The 24,313-nt window shown below is 40.7% G+C and overlaps 1 protein-coding gene across 1 annotated transcript; it reads left to right on the top strand.

The window, feature by feature from the left end:
- The first annotated feature begins 996 nt into the window (after positions 1 to 996).
- Positions 997 to 23,939, top strand: mmp11a (matrix metallopeptidase 11a). Its single transcript, XM_026344066.1, has 8 exons — positions 997 to 1,539; positions 12,696 to 12,907; positions 16,795 to 16,938; positions 18,298 to 18,431; positions 18,740 to 19,002; positions 20,143 to 20,347; positions 20,838 to 21,098; positions 21,281 to 23,939. Exons 1-8 carry the CDS (start codon positions 1,435 to 1,437, stop codon positions 21,397 to 21,399), a joined length of 1,443 nt encoding a protein of 480 aa, XP_026199851.1. The 5' UTR covers positions 997 to 1,434; the 3' UTR covers positions 21,400 to 23,939.
- The last annotated feature ends 374 nt before the right edge of the window (positions 23,940 to 24,313 follow it).

Here is a 24,313-nt window from a genome sequence, read left to right as displayed (position 1 = left end):
AACACAACCCCTTATTACTCCAGTTGTTACATGTTATTCTGTAACTATTACAGCTTAAATAAGAGGGTGGATGACAAAATCTACTGTTATCTGACCAATCCAATGTCAGCCCTGACTCTAACTGGCCTCTACATCTGCATGCACTAACATTAATTACAGTCTCCTATCCAGAAATTAGTAGTGTCACTTTCTTATAAAGCTTTTTCCCCCTTTTCTCTTTCATTTCCTTTACAAGATAACAGACTCGATGTGGTGCAGAGCTTGCAATTCCTTGAAAAGCAATCCGATTTTATTAGAGGCCTTTTTCATGTCCAAATGGCGTTGAGCAACCTGACAGCCATTACACAGGAAAGCACTGCTAAATTCTTTTCTGCTATTAGCGTTTGTAATTACAGAAGTGATCTCAAACTGACTCAGAGTTTTTCCTGCGTGAGGGGACGAAGGTGGGTCAGAAGCGTCCCGCGGATCAGACTGTGGATTAGTGCATTTCATCTCACAGCTGCAAAAATAAATCAATCAACAGACTCTTATCCCACACGTGTGTTTGAGTTTCTCCTTCTTCATTGTGTTGTGACCCCTTTGATTTCACCTGGCATCATAATTATCCCTCTTTTATCCACATTTAATGGAATAATTTGCCATTTGGTAAAATATTTACTCTATTTTGGTTAATTTGGAAAGACTGATTAATTCCATCAGTGCATTAAGCTCCACAGCTGGAATAAGGAGGTGGTTACTTTAGATTAACAGATGAGAAACAGGTACAATGACTCCGGTCAGGCTTAAAAACTGATTTAATTATCAGGTTATATCTTGTTTGTTTACTCTGTATAGAAACAAAAAGGTACAAATATGGATGGATCAACGCCTGGACTCTGTAGGAAATGATCTGGTTTTGAAGACAAAGACAAAAATGATCACTCAGAGATGTAAAAGAACCTTTCTGAGGGGGATTTGAACTTGGTCTGACTCCTTCACTGTTCCTACTGTCATGACTTCATCACTTTCCTCTAATTGATCCATCTGTACTGTATTGGCCACATTTCTCCTCATAAAAGGATTTGAAGTGTGTGTTGTTGTGATACTAAAACATTTGGAGTGTGCCAGTAGGTCTTCAAGCAACTGTGTTTATTTACCAGATATTTCAATCTAGAAGTGAATCACTGGTTTCTAAGTCTTTGGTGGGAGGAGAGCGCAAAGTCATCATCTGTTATAGGTTCATTGGCCAATGGCAGAGAAAGAGTTGAGAGTCACATGGTGTCGGGTGGTATTATCAGCCCCGGGCTGTAAAAAAAGTGTATGTGGAGGAAAAAAAACGGAGGCGAACAAAGAAATCAGAGTCTATTTAAAGGGAAGTCGCTCCGGATCCTGCAGCCGTGACTCCCGGCACCGCGCACCGCACACATCAGCGCACGAATCGAGCGGCTCCCGAGGATGCGGACTTCTCTGGTCATGTGCTGCTGCGTCTTTGCGCTGCAGTGTTTCCCGAGCACGCTTTGTTTTCCAGTGCGGGGATCCAGCAGGTACAAAGTGGCACCGGTGAGTTTTTACCCCTTTCACTTGTTGGAGAAAGGTGAAAACTGAGATGATTTACTGCTGAACGACTCTTTTTGATTTGACTTCGACTCTGTTGCTCGTTTAGAAACTGATCAATTCGTTTGCATTTCGAAATATTCTGCAGTGTTGACTTACTTTATTCTTCCTCCTGCTACAAGTGCCCCCCCCCCCTAAACAAACATTCATGCACAACTGTTTGCACTTCTGATCGTGTGCAGATTTAGTTTTGAGCAGTGTGAGCAACTTTGCTCCAAAATAATCTACTTGCACTTGATTGCATGGAGAGTTCGATCGTTTGCAGTTGCAGGTGTCCACTGTCTCTGCACATGCACGCACTTCCCTCGGATTCATCGGAACCAATGTCACTAATGTTGTAATTAAGAAAATGGCTATTTTACAGGCGCACAGCAGCGGATGTGTCACTGTAATTAGCCCGGGAGCTGCTCTTACTTTGAAGAAATGACTATCATCACTATTTATTTTTTGTGTGTTCAGCAGCAGTCCTGACTCTGCAGCCAGGCTCTCTGCTCCTGCTCCTCATGCTCCTGCTCCTCATGCTCCTGCTCTCCATGCTCCTGCTCTCCATGCTTCTTCTCCTCATGCTCCTGCTCTCCATGCTCCTGCTCCTCATGCTTCTGCTCCTCATGCTCCTGCTCTCCATGCTTCTGCTCCTCATGCTTCTGCTCCTCATGCTCCTGCTCCTCATGCTCCTGCTCTCCATGCTCCTGCTCCTCATGCTTCTGCTCCTCATGCTCCTGCTCTCCATGCTTCTGCTCCTCATGCTTCTGCTCCTCATGCTTCTGCTCCTCATGCTCCTGCTCCTCATGCTCCTGCTCTCCATGCTCCTGCTCTCCATGCTCCTGCTCTCCATGCTCCTGCTCTCCATGCTTCTGATCTCCATGCATGCAGGATGACAGCAGAGTGTTTTTGTTTTGCTTCTGTGCAGCCAGGTCAGATCTCTGGGGAGGAGAAAAGGGGAAAAACAGACGTAAAGGTTGCTGAGTTCTCCTGTCTGTAAGGCAGGAAGTAGTAATAACAGGTCTGAAAGGCATTTTGTCAACAACACCATAAAAGAGAAGCCACTTTACATTTCTACTATCCAAGTCGTGCGTTTTGGTGGCTTTACTCATTTATTGTCAGTGTGATTTTTATTAATTTATTGCTTTACAGCTTTTTGGACACATGTCCACATATTGCACATCATTATTATGTACTGTTTAATTCTATTATCTCATGTGAAGTGGTTCTCGTGGTGTAATTTTGTGTTTGGTTATATTTACTACTGTTCTATTTTCTACGGTATCATGTGTTCTACTTCCTGGTGCAAAACATTTAAACTTTATTTACACAGAGAAGGCTGGTTTAGCATGCATGCTTTTTCACAGGAATGTCCTGTTTACAGGTACCATGAGAAATAAGTAATTTATCAAAACAACAGGATAAGTAAATTATCAGAACAATCTGCTCAGATAAACAATTACAGGGAAGAATGTAGTGGTCAGTGAGAATAAACTCTGCCATTACAGCAAAGAATGCAAGTGTTTTGATTAGCAGAAAGCTTCGCAGATTGTTTGAGGACACTAGTGTTTACAGTAAATTAATGTTGGTATCTTCCTGGATCATCAGACAACAGTCCTGTTTGGAGATGGTCGCCATTGAAAGGAATAGGGAAGCGACAGTTTTCTACCGTTTACCGGATGTGGGGAAGTTGATAGGATTTGTCAAACCAGGCAGTTAGTCATCATCCATAAATAAAATACAGTTTGACAACATTTCCAGAAATGTATAAATCAGTTAAATCTGGGCTGCTTTAATACTATAATGATAATATGATTTTCAGGTTAAAAAGGTGCAAATACATGTTATATGGACACGGACTGTTCTAGGTGTAGACAGTACCTACAGCAACTACTGCCTAGTGCTAACGCTGCCATAGATGACCACGAACAGAGCAGCTGCGGTTAGTTTGGGTGTTAGTTTGTCTCCAGATCAGCTAGTGCTGGGTGTTCATGGATGGTTGAACTGAGTAGTTGGAGTGTTCATGGGATGTTGAGATGTCTTGCAGGTTATCTGCCGTGGCTAACCTCATAAAAGTGTATATGTAACATCAAACCAAAAAATGCCTAATATGACCCCTTTCAGTGTGGAACGATGTCACGAATTACCCCTTGTGACCATTAGGGGAATGACACCACTGCTAAGATCCAGTGGGCGCTTTCCACCCTCCAGCCTCTGTGGGCAGTAATTAACCTGTTATGATTTACCACTAAGGTGACATTTATCCGTTTAGTCAAATTGTATTTTTCAGTTTCACAAGAACACAAAAAAAGCCAAATCACAACATTTGAATTTATTCAAACTAGTTTCAGCTCTGCCTTCATCGTTGTGCTCTAACCCTGGCTGTGTGTGAAAATCATCCTTATTCATACTGTTCAAACTGTTAGTGATGATGCACTTTGACGACAGTTAGTACAAAATCTTAATTTACTGCTCATTATTGAATCGACTACTGATTTTATATTACAAAGGAAGTAGTGAATGAGAGAACCGGGAGTCCCAAACTAATGAGATTGTTGTACAGCTCTCTGACTGATTCTGTTTTAGACAGGAACCACAGATTTAAAGTGGCATTAACTCACCTCTCTTCATCCTGTGTGTGGGGGGGGCTGGGCTCCTCCCCTATGGACAGAGGATTAAAGTATCGAAAGTGAAAACAAACAGGGTCAAAATGTCTTTTATCTGCTCCACTAACATAGTAATAAATGCTCAGGATAATGATTCAGCGGTTTGTTTTGCCACCTGTGAGTGCTCCTCTTATTTACTATTGAGAGGTTTCAGCACTAGTCTCAATTTGATCTGAAGTAATGGCACCGTGTCAAGAAATGTGGCCTGATCATCACAAATACCATTTGCTTCTGTAAGTGCATTACAATACATCAGTCCATGTACAAGACATTCAAATTGGATGATGATTTGATAACAGCTCCACATTTTGTTTCCACATTTTGTTTGAAAATCTCAGCGTATTTTCAAAAAGCACATTTGAAGGTTCCGGTTACACACGGCGTTATCAGCCCAATAACTCAGTGAAAAGATCTGAATCTATACTTTAAACTAAGCTTAACACACTTTGACCAGATCCCACTGTGTCAGAAAACATGACAAAACAGAAAACAGTCAGACATGCTGTGATGATATGAGGGTTGTCAGGCACTGTTGACAGCTAGTGGACGTACTGTACTCTACTGGACGCAAAATATTTAGAAAGAAAAGACGTTTACATGGCACCTGCTTCACGATTACCCCTCTACGTTACATATAGCCTGTTGTGTCTCGCTGCATAGTCACAACAAGAATTTATGACTCTGTGTTCCTTAACCTGGGGGTCAGGACCCCGACAAGAGGTCACAAGACAAATTAGACAAGTCACGAGGTGATTAACAGAAACAGGAAAGCAGAAAAACATTTCTCACGTCTCAAGCTGCCACTCAGACTTTCCTCTAATCTTTGTTTTTATCATACGAGCTACAGGATAATGTTACTTCGCCATCTGTCAGCGCTTTGAGATTCCAAACTGCACTTTTGCATATTTGTAATATTTCAGTTCACAGTGATCTGAAGACAGGTTATTGTATCGTCTTTATACACAAGATAAATGACTCCTATATCCAGCATGTTATCAGAACCATGTTGCACCTGTGATGACAACTTTGTTATGTCTGCTATGTCTTCTCTCTGGGAAGTCTAATCTGCAGTTTTCTCAATTTGCTCCTTGTTGTTGACAAAGGAGTGTGATTACACAGGTCTGGACAGGCCTCAGTGTCTGTGGCATTCAGACCAGCAGGATTCAAAGTGCCTGGTTTCTCTTCGAAAGTGAAGCTTTTTTTATGTCAATAAAACCTTGGTTTACGTTTCTGTTTTGTTCCGTCATGTTGATGTCTTTGGCTAAAACGATTGGTCGGGGAACCGTGAGAGCTAAGGTGACATCAGAGCCAAACACGGGTTCCCATCGAAGCAGATCTAGGTCACAGCTGCACCGGGCTGCGAGTGCCCGATTAGACACAACAGTAGGGGGGCTGCAGATAGAAGGCACATACACCCACACTTCATGAAGCAAATCAGATGCTTTTGTTCGTTAGGAGGAGCGGCCTTCAGCCTCAATCTGAATCCTCCACCAACAAAGTGAGAGGTGGAGGGAGGTGCAGCATCAAACCTGTGTTTTTACAGTTCAGGTCAGGACTTGGTGGTTTGGCAGCATGGCGGTGGTGCCTGAGTTCACTGCACTTATCAGCTGCAACCACAACGTCTGTTAGTCATGTGCAGATAGTTATTGATAGTTTTGATCCCATCGTTCCTGTTCGAGGGTCAGTTCTCATACTAAAACTCAGTAAATGTGTATTTTTATCATAAACAGAGGATACAGCAACACAGTTGCCTCTAGCATCTGTAAATGAAAGACACTGGAACCACCAGGACACTTTACCTCTAGACCGGGTCATCGGGCCAAACTGTGAGATGAGAGAGAGAAGGGCCTTATTCAAGGAGATGACCAAGAACCCAATGGTCACTCTGAAAGAGCTTCAGAGTTTCTCTCTGAAGAGAGGAGAACATTCCAGAAGAACAACCATCTCTGCTCAACTAATCAGGCCTGTATGGTAGAGTGGACAGACAGAAACCACTCCTCAGTAAAAGTTTGCCGATATGCACCTGAAGGACTCTCAGACCATGAGAAACAAGATTCTGTGATCTGATGAAACAAAGATTGAACTCTTTGGTCTGAATGCAAAGCGTCATCTGGATGAAACCAGCCATCGCTCAGCACCTGGCCAATACCATCCCTACAGTGAAGCATGGTGGTGGCAGCATCATGATGTGGGGATGTATTTCAGCGGCAGGAACTTGGAGACTAGTTAGGATCGGGGGAAAGCTGAATGCAGCAATTTACTGAGAAACCTGTTTCCTCTGTGATTAACACCACAGATTATTTTCTTCTAATTACTTTTGTTGGTTGTGAGAAAATAAGCTACTATCTCAGTCCTCTCTCTGCTGAGTTGAATAATGATCAGATAAAAGCACGATTTGCCTGGTTACTGTTCAACCCTTGAGACGTGTTCTTGTTAATAATCACAATTATCCATGAAATCTTGAGTAAGTCATCTCGGAGCCAGAAAGACAGAAGATCTGCAAGTCTGAGAACTCAACGGAAGAGATTTTTGTTCCAGGAAAAATAAGAAATTTAAGCCCAGATGGTTTATATCACCTTGCACTGCCGGGGGGTTCTGATTTTGTGATGATATATTGGATTAGAGGGATAAGAAGGAAGATAACAAGATATCTGTGGATGAAAAATCATACAGTCTCCAACTCCTCTCTGACATAAGAAATCCTCTCTCACTGTAAGCAATCTTTTGTCTCTGTTTTTTCAGCGAGAGCACACCCTCCAAGTTGAAACCTTATCTGTCTCCTCAAGTAAACACTTACTTATGACTTCCTATCATCTGGATTCACTATTGTTGGGTTTAGTCCGACCAAAGGTTCTCACTTTACTTTTCTGCTGCAAAACATGTTCTTGTTAGAACCATTTCAAGTATCACCTACTTGGATGTATTAATCATCAGTTTGTAATGTTCAGTACATTTCTGGAGGAATTTTTGGACCAGCTTTTATAATTTCCTTTCTGATGAACCCACTAACCCTCAACCTTCATTTCTACTTCGACAGCAGTTATAGATTTCATTCTGCTGTTACTGAAAACACATGTTGTGTGGTGCAAAGCTTTTCTGGTCTATTGATGCTCGTGCTAGCTTACAAATTGGCATTTTTATGATGGATCACCCTACAGAATAATTGTTGAACATGCTTTTTTAGACCACATCCAACACCTAAGTATTATTTAAAACATCTTAAACATTTTTCAAAATGTAGGTACATTCACATAAGTTTTACAATGCTCATATGTGATTCTTCAAGACTTTTAATAGGGCTTTAATAGTTCTGATATCAAGGGTGAAACTGGGCCTTTACATTAGGTACGTAACACTGTGTCTATAAACAATGATATGTGGAAGGAGTAGCATGAGCTTTCTGTCAGCTTTAGCACTGATGCATGTTTAGCATGTTCTTTCCCTCTCTATTTTTCCATATTTCATGTTTCTGTGCTGCTGCTAATAAGTAAAAACAATAAGGCTGGTGTTATTCTATATTTTTATAATCAGCAAAGCCCATGAACAAGAGATTAGTTGATTAATCCATTTGTCAACCAACAGAAACAAAATCTGGAACTATTTTGATGATTAAAAACACGTGTGGCACAAAGCGTTCTGGTTTACTGATGCCTATCGTAGTGTGAAAAACAGTCTCTGTGTGTTTTAGTATTAGTCGAAGCTGAAGAACGTACTAATGAAACAGATATCGTTGAAATTCTCTGATTGGTTAGCAGGGCAAGCGTCGCTTCAGTAAAAGAAAGCAAAGAATTGAGGACAAGATGCAAACAAATAATTATTTCCACTAAAATGTAGCTAGGGAAAGCAGAACATGTCACATTATAGCATATACTGTATATAACTGTGAGCTCCTGCAGTTTTTAGGTCCAGTACTTGGGTTAATCCACTAATTGTTTCAACTTTGTTTCTAAAGCTTTTAATTAAAAGGTCTCTCTGCTCAAGTGCAGATGTCGTGAGGTCAACAAGTCCTCTAACCTAAACAACCATATGCTTCAGGCTGTTGGTCTCTGCACTTATATGTGCCCCTTAATAAAGCGCCCTAAAGGCAGGTCACGAAGCTGACCTTCATCAGCATGGAAACAATCGCAAAAATGCAGTTATGATTATGTTGATGCAACAAAAACAAATTCTTCCTTAGCGTTACAGACCCTTCATCATCATGTTAATGTGAAACTGTCAACTTCAGTCCTCAGTGGGAAACTGTGTCCTCTGACCCATCCATCCCAACTTCATCGTCCCATAACTGAACGTTCTCCTTTGCTCGTATCTGCACTGTCATTACGGTCGCTAGAGGTCAGTGGACTTGAAGTTGGACATGGTCAAAGTTTTCCTTGTTCAAACCTTCGGTTAATTTGTCCTGAGTGTCTTCAGGCTCCCTGCACAGTGACCCAGTGCGGGGTGGAGGGGGGTGTTGTTGTCAGACTCGAGACGCTCTTCTAATGCTCCATGTACAGACATGTTTCCCTGTGCTCTCCGAATACCACTGGCAGATCCCCTGCGCTGCTGTTCACACATCTTGTCATCACGGTAACCAGAAGCTAGATGTGTCCATACTTGTAATGGACACATCTCCCTCCCGCGCCCCCACCAACACAACCTTTGCATATTCTCAGCATGAAGAATCATAATAACCCACAAAGCCCTCAGGCTGTTGGGGAGTTTCATGTCTCTTCGCGGACTTTTTGCACCCTCAGCAGAAAGTGACAGACTAAGTTCCCTCGAGGTGATTTTTTTTTTCCTTTCTCAAACATCGTCACCCCGTCTTTGGACAGGATTTCCATTGTTTGGTCTGAAATTACATGTGAACACATGAGCAGACCCATAAAACGTCTGCATCAGTGGCTGAATAACAAATATGGTATCATCTGCCTCGAGTTAAAACAAACCCTTTAGCTGTAGTTTCAAGGTTCATGCATGAGGCTGTTTGTAGGTTAAGACAATAGAATTTATAGCTCACTGAAACATCAAATGTAGATTAATCCACCACAGAAAATAGTCCCTGACATAAGCACTATATCCTCCTGTTGAAACTGTGAGCTTTAGGAAATTACTGAGCATTTAAAAAAATATCAAACTATGTATTTATTAGATATTTTAAACAGATGAAACAGTCGAAGTCAAATAATATTAGTAATATTGGGATTTATAGACGTAATAGAAGAAAAAAACATACAAGATATTTATTTTAACCTTGAACTTGCACTTTTAGGTTTTTACTCAGCTGTGGAGTCAAGTATGTCAATCAATCAGTCTGACTCAGGCAGAGCGAGGGTTTAGTCCTTCAGCCACTTTTTTTTTTCTCTATCCCTGTTTTAAAAATGACAAGTTTTATGACCCTGAAAGCCAACACTCGCCTCCCCTCATCTCATCTCACCTCTCTGATTGAGATCAGGCAGCAGGGAGACTCAGTTTTCAGGGACGGAAGTCGGCTTGTGACCAGGTGATTGACAGTTCATTTGTCCCATGGGCCTCTTTGTACTTGTAGGAAGGTGTCGAGGTGGGCGGATGTATCCCCTACCAACAGTGAGAGTTGTAGGTTGAAGGTACCACAAACTATGGTTTTGATTTAATACCAAGTACTACTGGAGCCAGGAAATGTTGATATCAGAGTTTTTACTCCTAAAAGCAGCTGCAGTATTATATCATGTAAGGGAGAGCGATAAGCCCTCTGTTTTGAAGCCAATATACATTAAATGTAATCCACACTTCTGAATGTCAGGGTTGTAATGATTGTCCACATTCATGGTTCAGTTCAAAGTTCAATTTGTCACGGTTTGGTGCAGTTTTATTAAATCACTAACAATTTGGAACCATTGGGGCTTGACAGATAGCCAACACGCTGCACCGTCTCTGAATGCAGCAGCAGTAAGTGGCACACGTGCAACACTAAAACCAACCCTGCATTGCTCAAAGCGTCAGCGCCCACATGACTTTACTGTGTTTCGGGCCTGTTAGGAAAAGAAATACCAGGTTTCCAGGATATTATTTGGAAGCCGTAAACATTTATATCAAGGTTTTGGGCTCAGTTTAGGAACCGTTAGACCCTGACTGAATATTATAATTGCCAGCACATTACACTCTGTTAGTTGCTTAACCACATACATGTTTAAACCGTTTTCAGAGGTAGAAGAGCATAGGAGAGCAGGGAGAAGGAGGCCTGGGTGGAGCAGAGCTGCATATTGAAGCTTTATAGCTTCACTAGCTGGAAATAAAACCTCCACATGGCACCTAAATACTAAATTAGACCATACGTGCTTGGGAAGACAAACTACCTACTGTATTTTATTGTTCACACAGTCACAAAGTTACAGGTTAGAATTTACATTAAATATAGTGAAAGAATATGAAAATTAGCCTTAAAATCACCCCATCGTGTGCATTTCATCTTTCATTGTAGAACTTCTTATCAGTAAATCCGCACATTCCCATAAACTATACTGAGGACATGAACCCACTGCCCTTAGTGGCAGCTTCAGGCCTGTTTAAGCTCTGTTAGCTTTCCCCGCGGTAAATAATGGTTTAAAAATGCAAATAAAAGTCCCTGCTGGTTATGTTTTCCATCAGATCAGCTTTTAGATTGATGCATGTCAGCTTTACTATGTTAGACCTTGTTGTTTATGTTGTTTTGAGTATAGAAATGTTTGCTTCATTCACAACAACACTTACAGCCCATTTAAAGGACAGGGGCAGAGACATTGCTCCCTAACATGAATAAGTGCTTTGTGCTATGAAATAAGCAGCTCCAATCTCCTTTAAACACAGTGAAACGCAGTGTATATGTGTGTACTGTTTGCTCTGCGATCCATCAGTCACTGTGTTTCTGCAGTCTGAAGCACATTCCATGAATCCTGCTGGGTTTTGTTCCCCATAACCTACTAACAACGACACAGTTTGAGTTCTGCAGAGCTGAACAAGGCAGTCTCACAAAAACACGACCGTGACTTCACTCACGCAAAACGTACTGTGTCACATTTCTGTGCATTTTTGTTTGTGTTTTATATTTTAATATGTCGATGTCGATTTTGAAGACAGATTTGTCTATTTTCTATTAACAGAAGGAGGAAATGTTTAGTCACCTGTAGCGCTTGGTTATGGTTAGAGAAAGATTGTGGTATATTATTTCAGGCCAATAAGCTTTGTTTTCAAGCATTTTTTCAACTCGTCCATAACTAGAAATAAAGTACTCTATCCCGCCACAGCCCACTCACAGCTAGCGTTGGTTTGTGGGTTCATGCAGAGGTCAATATGTTGTGCAGAAAGTATTTTTTCAGCTCTGAAGGAAAATTTACTTTGTTTACTTTTTCCAAAGACAAACTTACGTAACTAATATTTAAAGGAGAGCTGTGTGTGTAAGATATAACACAAAGTACAACATCGTAATATATTAGTTGGACAATAACTAATGCTGTTAGCTGACTGCTGAAAAAGAAACTTCCTAACTTCCTTATAAAGTCTTATTTCAGATCTGAAATACATTCATAGATTATTCTGCATGTAGCCAAAATGTCTTTAAAAAACTTAAACCTAGAAGCCTTGTAAATGATTTGCATGCAAATTTACAATTGAGCTTTTAGTAGGATTCTCCAACATGACAAAAACTCGTGAACATCACATTTAAAAACAACAGTTTCAGTATTGAGGTCAAAGATCAGAATCTTCTGTCTTATGTAAGACAGAAGCTGATAAAACTAATTAGTTTCATCTCTACACAATATATATCGATAGCGTCTTTTCCCACAGGTTTTTCTGAGCAGCAGCGGAAAAGGAGGCGCATGTAATTTAGTGATAGGAGGAGAACAACCCTGTAACTATGGAGCTGTGGTTTGATTTAGAGGCTGAGGACTGAGTCTGATGAGGAGGAGACTCCTCTGTAATTTGTTTCTGTGGAAATGAGGAGAGCCATTTCCTGTCGATCTGGCGGGGGGTGGGTATTAATGATAACGGGACACTCTGGGACACGCTCGGCCTCTTAGCTTGGTGACCTGATTATGTGTGTTATGTCATTAAACTGTTCAAAATGATGCTGATTCATATCCACCTACCGCAGAGACACTCGTTGGCTGTTTCTTCTCCTTCTGTCATGTTTTGTTGTTTCATTTTCTTTTTCTTTGTTTTCTAATTTTGCTCTAGTTCATGCTTAAACTTTAGTGCAGTCACACCAGCTAAGATGGATTTGCTTTGCAGGTACAAAGGAATATGCACACGTTAAACCACTCAAGTTCAGTTATTGTCCAAATGACTGCAGCGTACTTGTGTTGCAGCATCTCCTTTTACTTTCTTATGCCTTTTAATTTAACTGCGTGAGTTCATTGTCCCATTAGTAGCCGAGTTATTATCAGCTCCTGTTCAAATTACAGGATGACCACATGACATTTTTAATTAGTTGCATGTTCATGAACACCTCTGTCATTCTAGGTCTCTGATAAGAAGAGAGGAAAGGCTTCTCACGCTCAGGACTTGGTGAAGGAGGTGAGTTTGTCGAACAACACCCGCAACACGTGGACCCGACCTCGCTGCGGCGTACCAGACTACCCCGCCCAGACGAAACAACTGTGGCACAGGCAGCACCGCCAGAGACGCTTCGTCCTGTATGGAGGACGTATGGACAAGACGGACCTGACCTACAGGTACAGAGCCACATATCCCACTTTAAGGCCTCACCACACCTGACTCCAACTCTTTAAACCTGCACAGTCTGAGTTGGTCAAAAGGTGGAGTTTTTAGGAGCTGAAGAGCCTGATGTTAGACTCAGGAGTTGGTGGAGACAAATGACAGAGCTAATAGAGAGTGAATAATGGATATAAACACAAAACACACCTTCACAACCATGCTGCTCTGTGTCGTTTCTGCCGCCTCCAGTAACCAAAAAAACAAAAATCAGATGGTGCAAGTTTGAAGAATGAGTTTTTATGAGTTAGCATGTTCCTAAAGTTCATGGCGGACAAATGCAGACAGGTTCTGGTAGATTGTAGATACACTGACTGATGAATGGGAGGTCCTATATAGCACTAAAGTATGTCTTGAAATCATGTTTCTGAAAACAGGGTGCTGGTTGGCTTTCATCTAAGATCTTGGCACCGCTGAGTGTCTGGCAGTCGTCTGCTGCCTCTCTGTCTGTGTCTCCTGGGGTCCCATTCATTGTAGTCATTCTTTAAGGTAACAGTATATTGAGACAGAGACAGAAAAACGAGGAGGAGGTGGATCGCTTTTAATAGCGGCACTGGCCACAGACTTAATAAGATTGTGCTGGATCAGCTCAACAAAGCCCTCTCAGTGACAGCTGACAGAGCGATGTGGTTAACCAGGATCATTGTGACAACCTGCAAAGTCAAACTCTAGTTCTGCATGACCTGACAGAGCCACTTTGCTTCTGCATCCTTCTAAACAACTAAAATAAGACAGCTGACAGAATGGAGCCACGCTAATGTGAAGCAAGTTCTGGCACGACACTTGAAGTCACCCTGGGTCAGCTGAGAGCCGTGTTGTTTTAACAGCACTAATGGTTGATAACAAAACCTAAGAGTCTCTCAGGTGGCTGCGAAACGTTGAAGGGTGGGGCCCGAACATAAGAAGCACTCAATCAGGCTTGTTTTCTAATCACAGTTTTTATATCTTTACATGTTTATCTTCTTTTATCTCATCTTTAAAATTAAACATGATTAATGTTATTTGTATTTATATTACTGTCAACAAAATCAGCTTTGTGTCCTACTAACACACTGTGAATCCCAAACCAGATCTAATCTCTTTCTGTGCCTCAGAGCTCGATTATTCTCTAAATGATATTAAACCACATCAGTGAAAACCAGCGCACTAGGTGACGTTACCACAAACACACAGACGGTAGTGTTTGACTTAATACTACATACACCTGCCAGAAATACTTGTTAGAGCAGTAAATGATGATTAATATGCTTTTTGTCTCTGTAATGCTAAATATAGAATAACTTGAATCACTAAAGGCAGTTGATGATATATGATTTTGTTTTATTACAGTTTTATATTTTTAAACTAGATCAGCTCCAACTATTGTGATACTTCTCACCTTGGCAGATTTTGGTAAAAGACATCAGTTTTTAGTTTTTTTTTTTATACTTTATTTGTCTTTAGGTACATTTAAGGCACTTGGTGAGGAAACTAAAACTCGAATCATGACCCTGCAATGCTCTATACTCAATGTTAAACATTCATTTGTGTTTAAACCATCATGAAGATGCACAGAGACCAATTTGAACATTAGCACGTGCATCAATAGATGCTGTAGGGATGATGTTTTTAACGAAGGTCGAGCCTTATGTTTTGGTTTTGGATCATCAACTCTGTGATAAAGGTTTATGATGTTTACACATTTTGCTCAGCAACATAATCTTCACATTTATTATTTTTGAAGCCTAAATACAAACTAGACCACAGTCATGGCACCTCTACTGAGCTAGTAATTCAAACTAGTAATTTGATTTAGTGGGTTTAGCTCTTCTATAAAACATTTCCTGTTAGCGTGACCTGATCTAGAAATGTTCATGGCTTTGTCAGTTGTCTGATATCTGCAGTGCTAAAACGCTGACAGGTTTAAAGACCTGCTACTATGGGACTCTGTATAAACAAAAGCTTTGCAGCTCGCAGTGTGTTTGAAGAAGAACAGAAGGAAAACATGAGAATGTTGGATATATTGTTCATTACTTTACTTCAAAAATAAGTGATCGTTAAAATAGTTCTCATCTTTAGAGTAACACTAACAGTTTTAAAAATTCTAAGTGTAAGCGCAGCAACATTTTCAAAAATAATTCTGTAGAAAATCCATCATAAAAAAGCTGTGAGATCAATTTGATCTCCGGAAAAGCTTTGCACCACACAACATGTGTTTTGAATAACAGCAGTAGGAAATGCATAACTGCAGCAGAAGTAGAAAAGTAAGGTTGAGGGTAAGTGGGTTCATCAGAGGAAATTATAAAAGCTGATCCAAGAATTCCTCCAGAAATTCACAGACTGATGAGATAAAAAAGGATCCGAGGGTGCATTTACATTTAAAGCAAAATACATCTCAGTAAACTGCAGGTGATGCTGGAAACGGATCCTTAAACAAAACCCTGGTGTTGAAAGCTCAGCAACGTGGGTCTGATGAGTCATATTTAGAAAAGTATTTCATTATCACCTGCGGGATGTTTGTGCAACAACTGATAAGCTCAGGAAACCTGTGAACTTTGCACTGAGGAAAGTCCCTTTGTGCAAACTGCGAAATGAACTCAGCTTTAAATTTATGATGCAACAGTCTTTAATACCAAGTGTTTGTCAGGATATAGTTCTGGTCTACCGCTCCTCCTACAGACTTTATATAAATGAAAGTGACTACAATACTAGTAGTTGTATTTTTATTATTGCTTTTCCTAAATTAAAACCATATTTCTTATAAAACGCTGCTGCTTCCTGTCCCTCTTGACCGTTCTTGTATGAAAAAACACACAAGCTGATAACAGCTAATATAAATTCTTGCAGGTCATCTAATGTGCTCTGGTCTGACAAAATGATGCACTGCAGGTTTCTCCAAATCCAAACCAATTAATAACCACAACTGATGCTGAGATTTGTTTGTTGTTGTCCAAAGCAGCAAAGTGTTGCATGTCACACTTTTATTTTGTACCTTTAAGCCAATTAAGCCCGAGGAAGATTCTACTTAAGTAAAGCGGATACTATAGTAAGTAATAAACTATAAATATTTACACTGAACAACATGTTTTCACACAATACACACAGTTCTTTTCTTTCTTCAGTGTCAAAATAAATGTGTTTGTACAGAGCTGGAGAGGAAAGTCAGGACATGTTTAGCCTCTCACTAATTAAAATGTTTTATCTTGATAGTTTAATCTGTTGACAAAGAGAAATGTAAAAACCTCAGTTTGTGGTTTTAGGACGTGTAATGTCAGGCAGACAGTTTTGTAGCATGGTGCCACAACTAGAACCTGTGTTTACAAGAGGCAACAGGCAACAACACACACACACACACACACACACACTTTTCCATTTGTTGCACATTTTACAATGACAACAAAGTGCAGCGTGAATATTTTTCTGCAAAGATGCTGTTGTGCCATCAGCTCGAGGTTAGAATAAAGACTGGGAACAAGCAGCAGGCGCTGCTTAGTCTCGCATTTTGCAGGTTTATAGTAGGTTATGTATGTCAGACCTGTTTCCACTTGTTTCCATCCTTTATGCTGATCAGTAACCGATCACGTCGCCCATTTGTGCTAAATCTACCCAGCACTCTACATTATATATGATATCTTTATTCCTTCCTCACACTGGGTGGTTTTATCTCAAATGAAAAGGAGGAAACACCGTGATGTGGTGTTTTGTTAGAGAGCCTGAGGGCGTCAGAGGCAGCACAGCTCCCTGCTGATGAGCAGATCAGATTAGAGGGAGGCCTGCGAGGCCGGTGGTCCCTCCACTACTACGACTACTATACTGTACATCCTGTGTGTGCATGTTTGTGTTTGACACCTGCGCTTGTTTCCCACAGGATCGTCCGCTTTCCCTGGCAGATGGGTGAGGAAAAGGTTCGACGTGTCTTTCGGGACGCGCTGAAAATCTGGAGTGACGTCACCCCGCTCACCTTCACCGAGGTCCACAGCGGGAAGGCCGACATCCGCATCGACTTCACAAGGTTGGACCACAGAGAAGCAGAAAAATATATGTGAAACATACTTTACTGTAAGGAGTGTGTAAATAACACCAAGGTGAAATAAGCAAAGGTAAAAAGCTGAAATAGGCCATAAATATTGAATTAATGTTATTTTATCTATGGAAAAAGGTCAGAAGGGATGTGATTAGTTTTATTGATGGCTCATACAAACATATTTTGAGGTTTTTGGAGACTGTCATGAAAGAATTTGCCTACTGAGCATTTTATTTGCTGAATTGCTGCTGTTTTTTAATGTGTCACACGTCTTTTGAGGTCTGTTTTTTTAGAAATATCATTGAGAGTTTTTTAAGATGCACTGATGAGTAAAATAAATATTGCATGAAGCATTAGGTGTCTCCAGAAGCAGCTGAGTGGAGTCTGATGAGAGACGAATCGAGTCACATTATGAGACTTCTGTAGCTCAGGAACATGAGCTAAAGATTCAGTTTCCAACCTTGATTTAATCTTTAATCATTTTTTTGTAGCAGAAACTTCAAATACAGGATCAAATGTATCAAATACAGATGAAAAGCGAGCTGAGACACCCGAATCTCTAACTGTATTCAATGAATTTCCTGTATTTTTTACAGGATTTTTTAAATTCTATGTTGATGTAGTAGTGTGTTACAGCATAAACAGCATCAACGTTCTTTTCTGAACATCTGGCTTCACCAGGAGGAAACACGAGCATGTCAGAGTCCAATGAGTCTGAAATCGACTGTGTTCAGTTTGAGTCGACAGAATCCGATTTTGCCACAAAGGGCTTTAGAGAGCCTCCAAACATAGAACCACGAGATGGTGGAGCAAGACGGAACAAGCAGATTACAAACTCCAGTGTTTTATGGGGGAGATGTGTCAACTTTGAAATGACCTCATTTTCTTTTATGTGGCTCAGTTTGTTTTATTCCTGCAGCTGTTTCTTGTCCCCCCCCCTTTTTAATCCCAGTTCTGGTTGAAGCTCCATTGTTTTTTGAGTCACAGCAGTTTTTCCCCTGCTACATGACTAAACCTCAGAAACCACCTAACACTGACGAAGGTTTGTCTTCGAGGAACATTCAATAGATGTGCGAGGAGAATTAATTAATGCTGTTGAGTTTTAAGGAAGTAAACACGGTCTCTTTATAGAATATTATGAATCAATTCTTAATAATTAGATGCATCCGAATGGCTAAACGTTCCACGTGTTTACTGATGTATGTTGAATGTTGAATTCGTCTTTGCCTGCAGGCTTTTACCTACGTTGTTGAATCAGCTGTGTTGCTGAGGTTCAAACTGGATCATGCTTTAATGCTTCAGGCTGCCTTTTATGCTCATCAGCGTGTCTGATTTATGGACCTGTAGGTACTGGCACGGAGACAACCTTCCCTTCGACGGCCCAGGTGGGATTCTTGCTCACGCCTTCTTCCCAAAAACACACCGACAGGGTGACGTTCACTTTGACTACGATGAGGCGTGGACCCTTGGAAACCACATGGGTGAGTGTGACGCCCGGAGAGGAGAGAACAATGAAACTTTGTTTGGCACTTAGGAGTGATAATAATAGTCAACTATTGTAAACAACACTCCCTCAGTACGATGGAAACTGTCAGATCAACTGTGTCCATTAGTTTTTAAGCATCTTCATGTTAATGACAAACATACAGCAGCTCCATCTGCAGGTTCTGGAGCTTCTGAGGATGCTCTGGACGTTTGGGTAGAACTTCTGTCTGCTGCTGTTACTTTCAAACAGATTCTGAGTCACGTGTGGTTTTGCCTTGTCTGAGGTCTGTCTTCGCCCCTGCAGGCACAGACCTCCTCCAGGTTGCAGCCCATGAGTTCGGGCACGTACTGGGCCTGCAGCACTCTCGCGTGCCGGGAGCCATCATGTCCGCATACTACTCCTTCTCCTACCCGCTGAGGCTGAGCGACGACGACAAGCAAGGCATCCAGTACTTGTACGGAGCTAATCCGCAAGTCCTGTCCACACCGAAACCACCACCCCCACCCCCACCTCCACCTCCACCTCCACCTCCATCCAACCCAGAGACCAACGAGATCGTCCCTCATGTGAGTGCAACAAACCAAACAGGTTTATTTTTAGAAGGCCTCATAAAGCAGTACCTCAATCATCCTTTACTGATGGTTGTACACAGATGTTTACACATGTGTGAGCAACATGCTTCCACAGGCCAACGATCCCTCCTGCTTCATTAATCTCTCTGCGACTTTACTGCTCCAGCTGAGCACAAATTAGCATCTGTTGATTAACAAGTCTATTTCTGCTCAGAAAGGATTTTGCAACCACCGTGGAAATGTTGCGTTCACGTTACAAAGTAATTTACGACTAGGAAATCCAGCACCTGGTTGAATATTGAATATTGGAGCAAAGGTTGAGTCAGGTTGAACTATTTTACAGGATAATGATGGATTTTCTGTTGTGTTGCAGGAGTGGGAGCTCTGTAAAATCAATGACTGGTCTGAATGTGTTAGCGAGCTACAGCTAAATGTATAATGCAGTGCAAACTCGTGTTTTGTGACATGCAATTTACACGACTCTGAAGTAGTGTAAACTATTTCTAAATGACAGGTTGTGAGAATTAACAATGTCACATTTGGGATTTAATCCTAAAGATTTTATTCATGATGACAGTAGCATATTTTTTTTGCCAGCGGTGATTTTGCAGCAGCATTTTTCTGGAGACATTTCATTTGTTGTGTTTGTCTCATTTGTCGAAGACAATTTCCTCGATAAAAAGAAACATCAGCGCAGCTGTGACACTCATGTGTTTTAAATAGTCTTCGGACAACAATGGAGATTTAGACAAAACCTCTTTGTGGGATCAGTTCAGTTTTCTTGGATTTCTGTGGCTTACATTAACCACTATTTATACTTGGTACAGTAAAGTATTTTTCAGGGCTCTTGCCTTTGAAACAGCACCACATCATACAGTGTATTTTTGAACCATGGATGATAAATGAGGGTCAAAGACAGAAATCATCTTTTAGTCATATAAAAGTTTCTGGGAAAAAATCCCCTTAAAATTATTTACACTCTTCATCATGGTTTTGGGCCATAAAAGCAGCTGCTTTAATCTGGGATCAGAATTGAGACCATATACAGTATAAGAATAGCTTCACCCCTCTCATACGATGCTTTACATTTATCACTGCACGTTGAAACAGACAAGTGATCTGTCTCCTTTCCAGCCTGACGCCTGCCACACAGACTTTGACACTGTGTCTATGATCCGGGGGGAGCTGTTCTTCTTTAAGTCGGGCTACGTTTGGCGGATCAGGGACGGGCATCTGGAGAGTGGTTACCCGGCGCTGGCATCCCGTCACTGGAAGGGGATTCCCGACAACATCGACGCCGCCTTTGAAGACAAGTCGGGGAATATTTGGTTCTTTCAAGGTAGGCAGGGAAGACGATTTAGCTGCTGTTTTGTGGTTTATGGTTTCATGTGAACGGAGGATCGGAGGGAAGATAATTGTGCAGATGTGCACAGTGTATCATATCCTTTTAGGCAAGTTTAAGTAAGTGTAAAAATGTTAATTAATATAGAACTTGGCTGGACTTGTCCTCCTCAGTACTGCAAAAAAAAGTGAATTTACTGTATTTTTTGTGAGTCAGAGCTTTTTCTGCAGCAGCTAAACTTAATTATGTGGTCGTGGTCGGGCAGGTTGAAGCAAATTTAACAAACAGCAGTTCCTCTTACCTTAGAGACAAAGCAGGTTTGCTCAAAAGCACTTCAACAAGGAACACAGATGATGTAGAGCTCAGGTCCAACCTCTGACGTCTGGTTGGTGTTTTCACTGCAGATCACTGTAAATAACACCAGAGAAAAAGAGGTGGGAAGGAAAATGAATGGTAACCATGTGTGTTATTGTTGACCATCGGACAGGTGAGAACTACTGGGTGTTTGATGCTGAGATGAAGATCAGGGGGCCCGAGTCCATCAGGAGTTTGGGTCTGTCTGTGTCCAGGATCCAGGCGGCGCTGCGCTGGGGCCACGACCCCAACTACAACACCTACTTCTTCAAGTCAGGCAGCTACTGGAGGTTCAGCCCCACCGAGAACCGAGTCGAGTCAGTGTACCCGCGCAGCATGCGGGACTGGAGCGGCATCCCCGACGACGTGGATGCTGCATTCAGGGACATCTATGGTAAGTTCCAAAACATTGAATTGACCATGTTAAAGCTCCAGTTCCTCATATTTATTCTTCTACCTTTAAAAATAAACAAAATATGTAATTTGCACAAGTTAACGCAACAACAACAAGCCTTTGCAAGACAGACTGATATCATCATATTATATACATGTACTCATGTGTTGTCTATCTTCCAGGCTATGCTCACTTCATTCGAGGGCGTCAGTACTGGAAGTTCGACCCTGTTAACATGAACTCGTTGGAGGGCTACCCGCGCTACATTGGCATGGATTTTTTCAGCTGTAGAAACATGTGAGTGTTTAAAGGGGGAGAGTCATATTAGCAGTTTTCTTTATTTTTCTTTTTTTTTTTTTTTGAATGAAGAGGAGCTTTTGGAACAAAAACATTCCTAATGTGGATTCAAGGACTCGTGAGACCAGCTCCTTTAAATCTCTTTATGCTTTACTCCATTTATTGATACTCAGATCAATTACACCTTTTCCTCAGGAAAACCAAGTTATGTTCTCCCAGACTTGGCACCTCCTGTGCAGCTACACTCATATTTATTTTGCACTTTGCCACCGTGAGGCTGAGGTCGGAGCCCTGTGTTAATGATACATGTGAACTACACCGTTCTCACCTCCGTTCTACGAGCCTGGTTCACAGACAGAACCAGTACAGACTGTCGTCTCTGTGTAGTGGATGATTTCCTTTGTGTGTTTGTTTTGTCATCATGGATGGACGTGCTGATCCTCAAATGTTGAAGAGTGGGCATCAATCTGCAGAAGGCAGAGTTAGACATTAGCTGCTGTAGGTGGCGCTAACTTTAGTTTTATTACTGTAAGACATCAAACAACGAGGTTATAGCTGCACACGCAGGTGATTCTCTTGCAAATGTGCCTCACACTGATCATAAACCACAACATATAAACTCGTGGTGTAGTCTCTTCTGCACTTTTCTGTTTAATTACATTATATTTCACCTTATTAAAGCATAAAACATTCTTTGTAATATCTTAATAAGCCTTTTGTTAGATTTCTAGCGCCCCCACTCTGTTTTTTATGCTCAAATTGAAAATGCACATAAAAACTGGTGAATGTAATTGAACTAAACACAATTTTTTTGCAACTGATTGTTAGGAAAAGATACAGCAACGATCTGAAATGTAAATGTTTTACATCTGGGCACATGTTCAAGGTTTCAGGACTGTTCTTTCTGTGATGATGTAAGTTTCATCTTTACTCATGTTGCTATAGATTTGACCTACAAAGTACAGAGAATCATTCTCATCATCATCATTCAGAATCATTCAGAACAGACAAAGTGGGAACACGGGTCAGGTTTTGATGTCACTCTTCTAACACTGAGGGTGTGAAGTCTGCATGAAAAGCTCCAGGGTGCCACCTAGAGTTTAACACCATCACCCTGCAGGAGGAGTGAGAAACGTCCTCAAGTTTTGTGAGTCTCTCTCACTGTCGATGAAGTCATATTGCTTTTGTATGACATGGTGCTCTGTTCAGGTTAACACATTCAGGGACAGCAGCTGCTGTGAGGATCAGTGGTTCTCAACTTGGGTCAGTCGCTCCCAAAAACAAACTTTTTCTTTGACTCAAATTTTTGCTTTTGAGGCTGTTTTATGGAATTACTAGATGAAGCTAGTGTTTCACTCACTTATTACATTTAAAGTATCACTTTAAGATACCTGGAACATTTTCTACTAGTTTATATTTTTATTTTTTTCATCTACAGTTTATCTGCAAATGTTTGAGTGCTTGTGTCTATGACAGTTAAGTTTCAGTTAACATCATGCACGACAAACTAAGGTAATTAAATCTTTACCGTTATGAAACTAGAAACAGAAAATATCTGTATGTTCTCCCTGTGTCTGCGTGGGTTCTCTCCAGCTTCCTCCCACCTCCGAAGACATTCACGTTAGGTTAATTGGTGACTCTAAATAAAAACATACTACTACATGATCCCAGTTTATTAACATAACTTAACATTTTAAACTACAGGAAATGTGCATATTTCTTTAACTGCCATTCATAACTGTTTTAGAGCTTTGAGCAACACCTACATTTCCTTTGTGCATTGCATTATGGGAGAAATGTGTGCATCATTCATTCTTTCTGGTTTGAGTTCAGTTCAGCATGACATTGTAAACGAGCTGTTTACTTTTTGAATTCAGATGTTGAGGAGGTATGTTATTAAAATCACCTCCACTTCGAGCTGTTTTAACCATAAAATGCAGCTCACACACTGATGCATCAGTATGAATTTAATATATGAGCATGTATCAGTCACCAGAGACATTTTACTGCAGACTGAGTACTTTTACTTTGATGCTTAAAGCACATTCTGCTGATAATACTTATGTCCATAAATCGAATGCAGGGCCTTTATTTGTAATTATATATTTTGCTTCTTTTAAGTAAATAATCTGAATACTTCTTCCCTCACTGCTGGATAACGACAGGGTCTCATGGACTTGAAAAAAACAGTACACCTAGGTTGAGAACCTCTGTTCCAGGTAATCTGACATTTCCTCTGCCGTGTCCCTGGCTGAGCGCAGACTCAGTCCAGACTGTCGCGTACATCGTGTTATTTTTTCAGTGCAGGACACTGACGAGTCAGTTTTCATCATTCAGACTTTACTGTTGTTATTTGAATCATTTCATGACACATTTCAAGTGTTAATCAGTGAACTCTGCTTTGAAAACATATTTATACACAAACTTGGCAAAAGTTTCTTGTACATACATGTCTGATTATTTTGTATTTACTTGTAGCTACAATGAACTGTATGAACTGTGTATTGTTTTCTTTCTAATAAATCCATAATCCTTTTTAAGAAACTGCTGCGTCTGGAGAGATTAAAGCTAATTCACCACAGAGTGAGTTCTAACTACTTAACAGATTTACATGACAGATAAATCTCTTACAAATCTATAATAGTTTATTTAATGTGTTGATTTTAAAACTAAATATTTAATATTTTACAATTTGTTCTGTGCGATTATTATTAGTATTAGTAGGTTTTTCAGCCACAGGTGTTATATAAGCTGTATTTGGGATATCCACATTTAATCTTAAATTCTTAATATAAAAAGCTCTTTAAGGGAGAGAGTTTGTGAAATTAAGTGAAAATAACACAGAAAGTAAATTTCTACATCAGTATTCTAATTTATTTCCCTTAAAAGTGATGTAATGGGTTAAAAGTTGACAGTCT

This window comes from Anabas testudineus, chromosome 9, assembly GCF_900324465.2.
Source record: "Anabas testudineus chromosome 9, fAnaTes1.2, whole genome shotgun sequence".
Taxonomy (NCBI): domain Eukaryota; kingdom Metazoa; phylum Chordata; class Actinopteri; order Anabantiformes; family Anabantidae; genus Anabas; species Anabas testudineus.
Note: the sequence above shows the minus strand (reverse complement) of the source record. Positions and strands in the feature narration are given on the sequence as shown.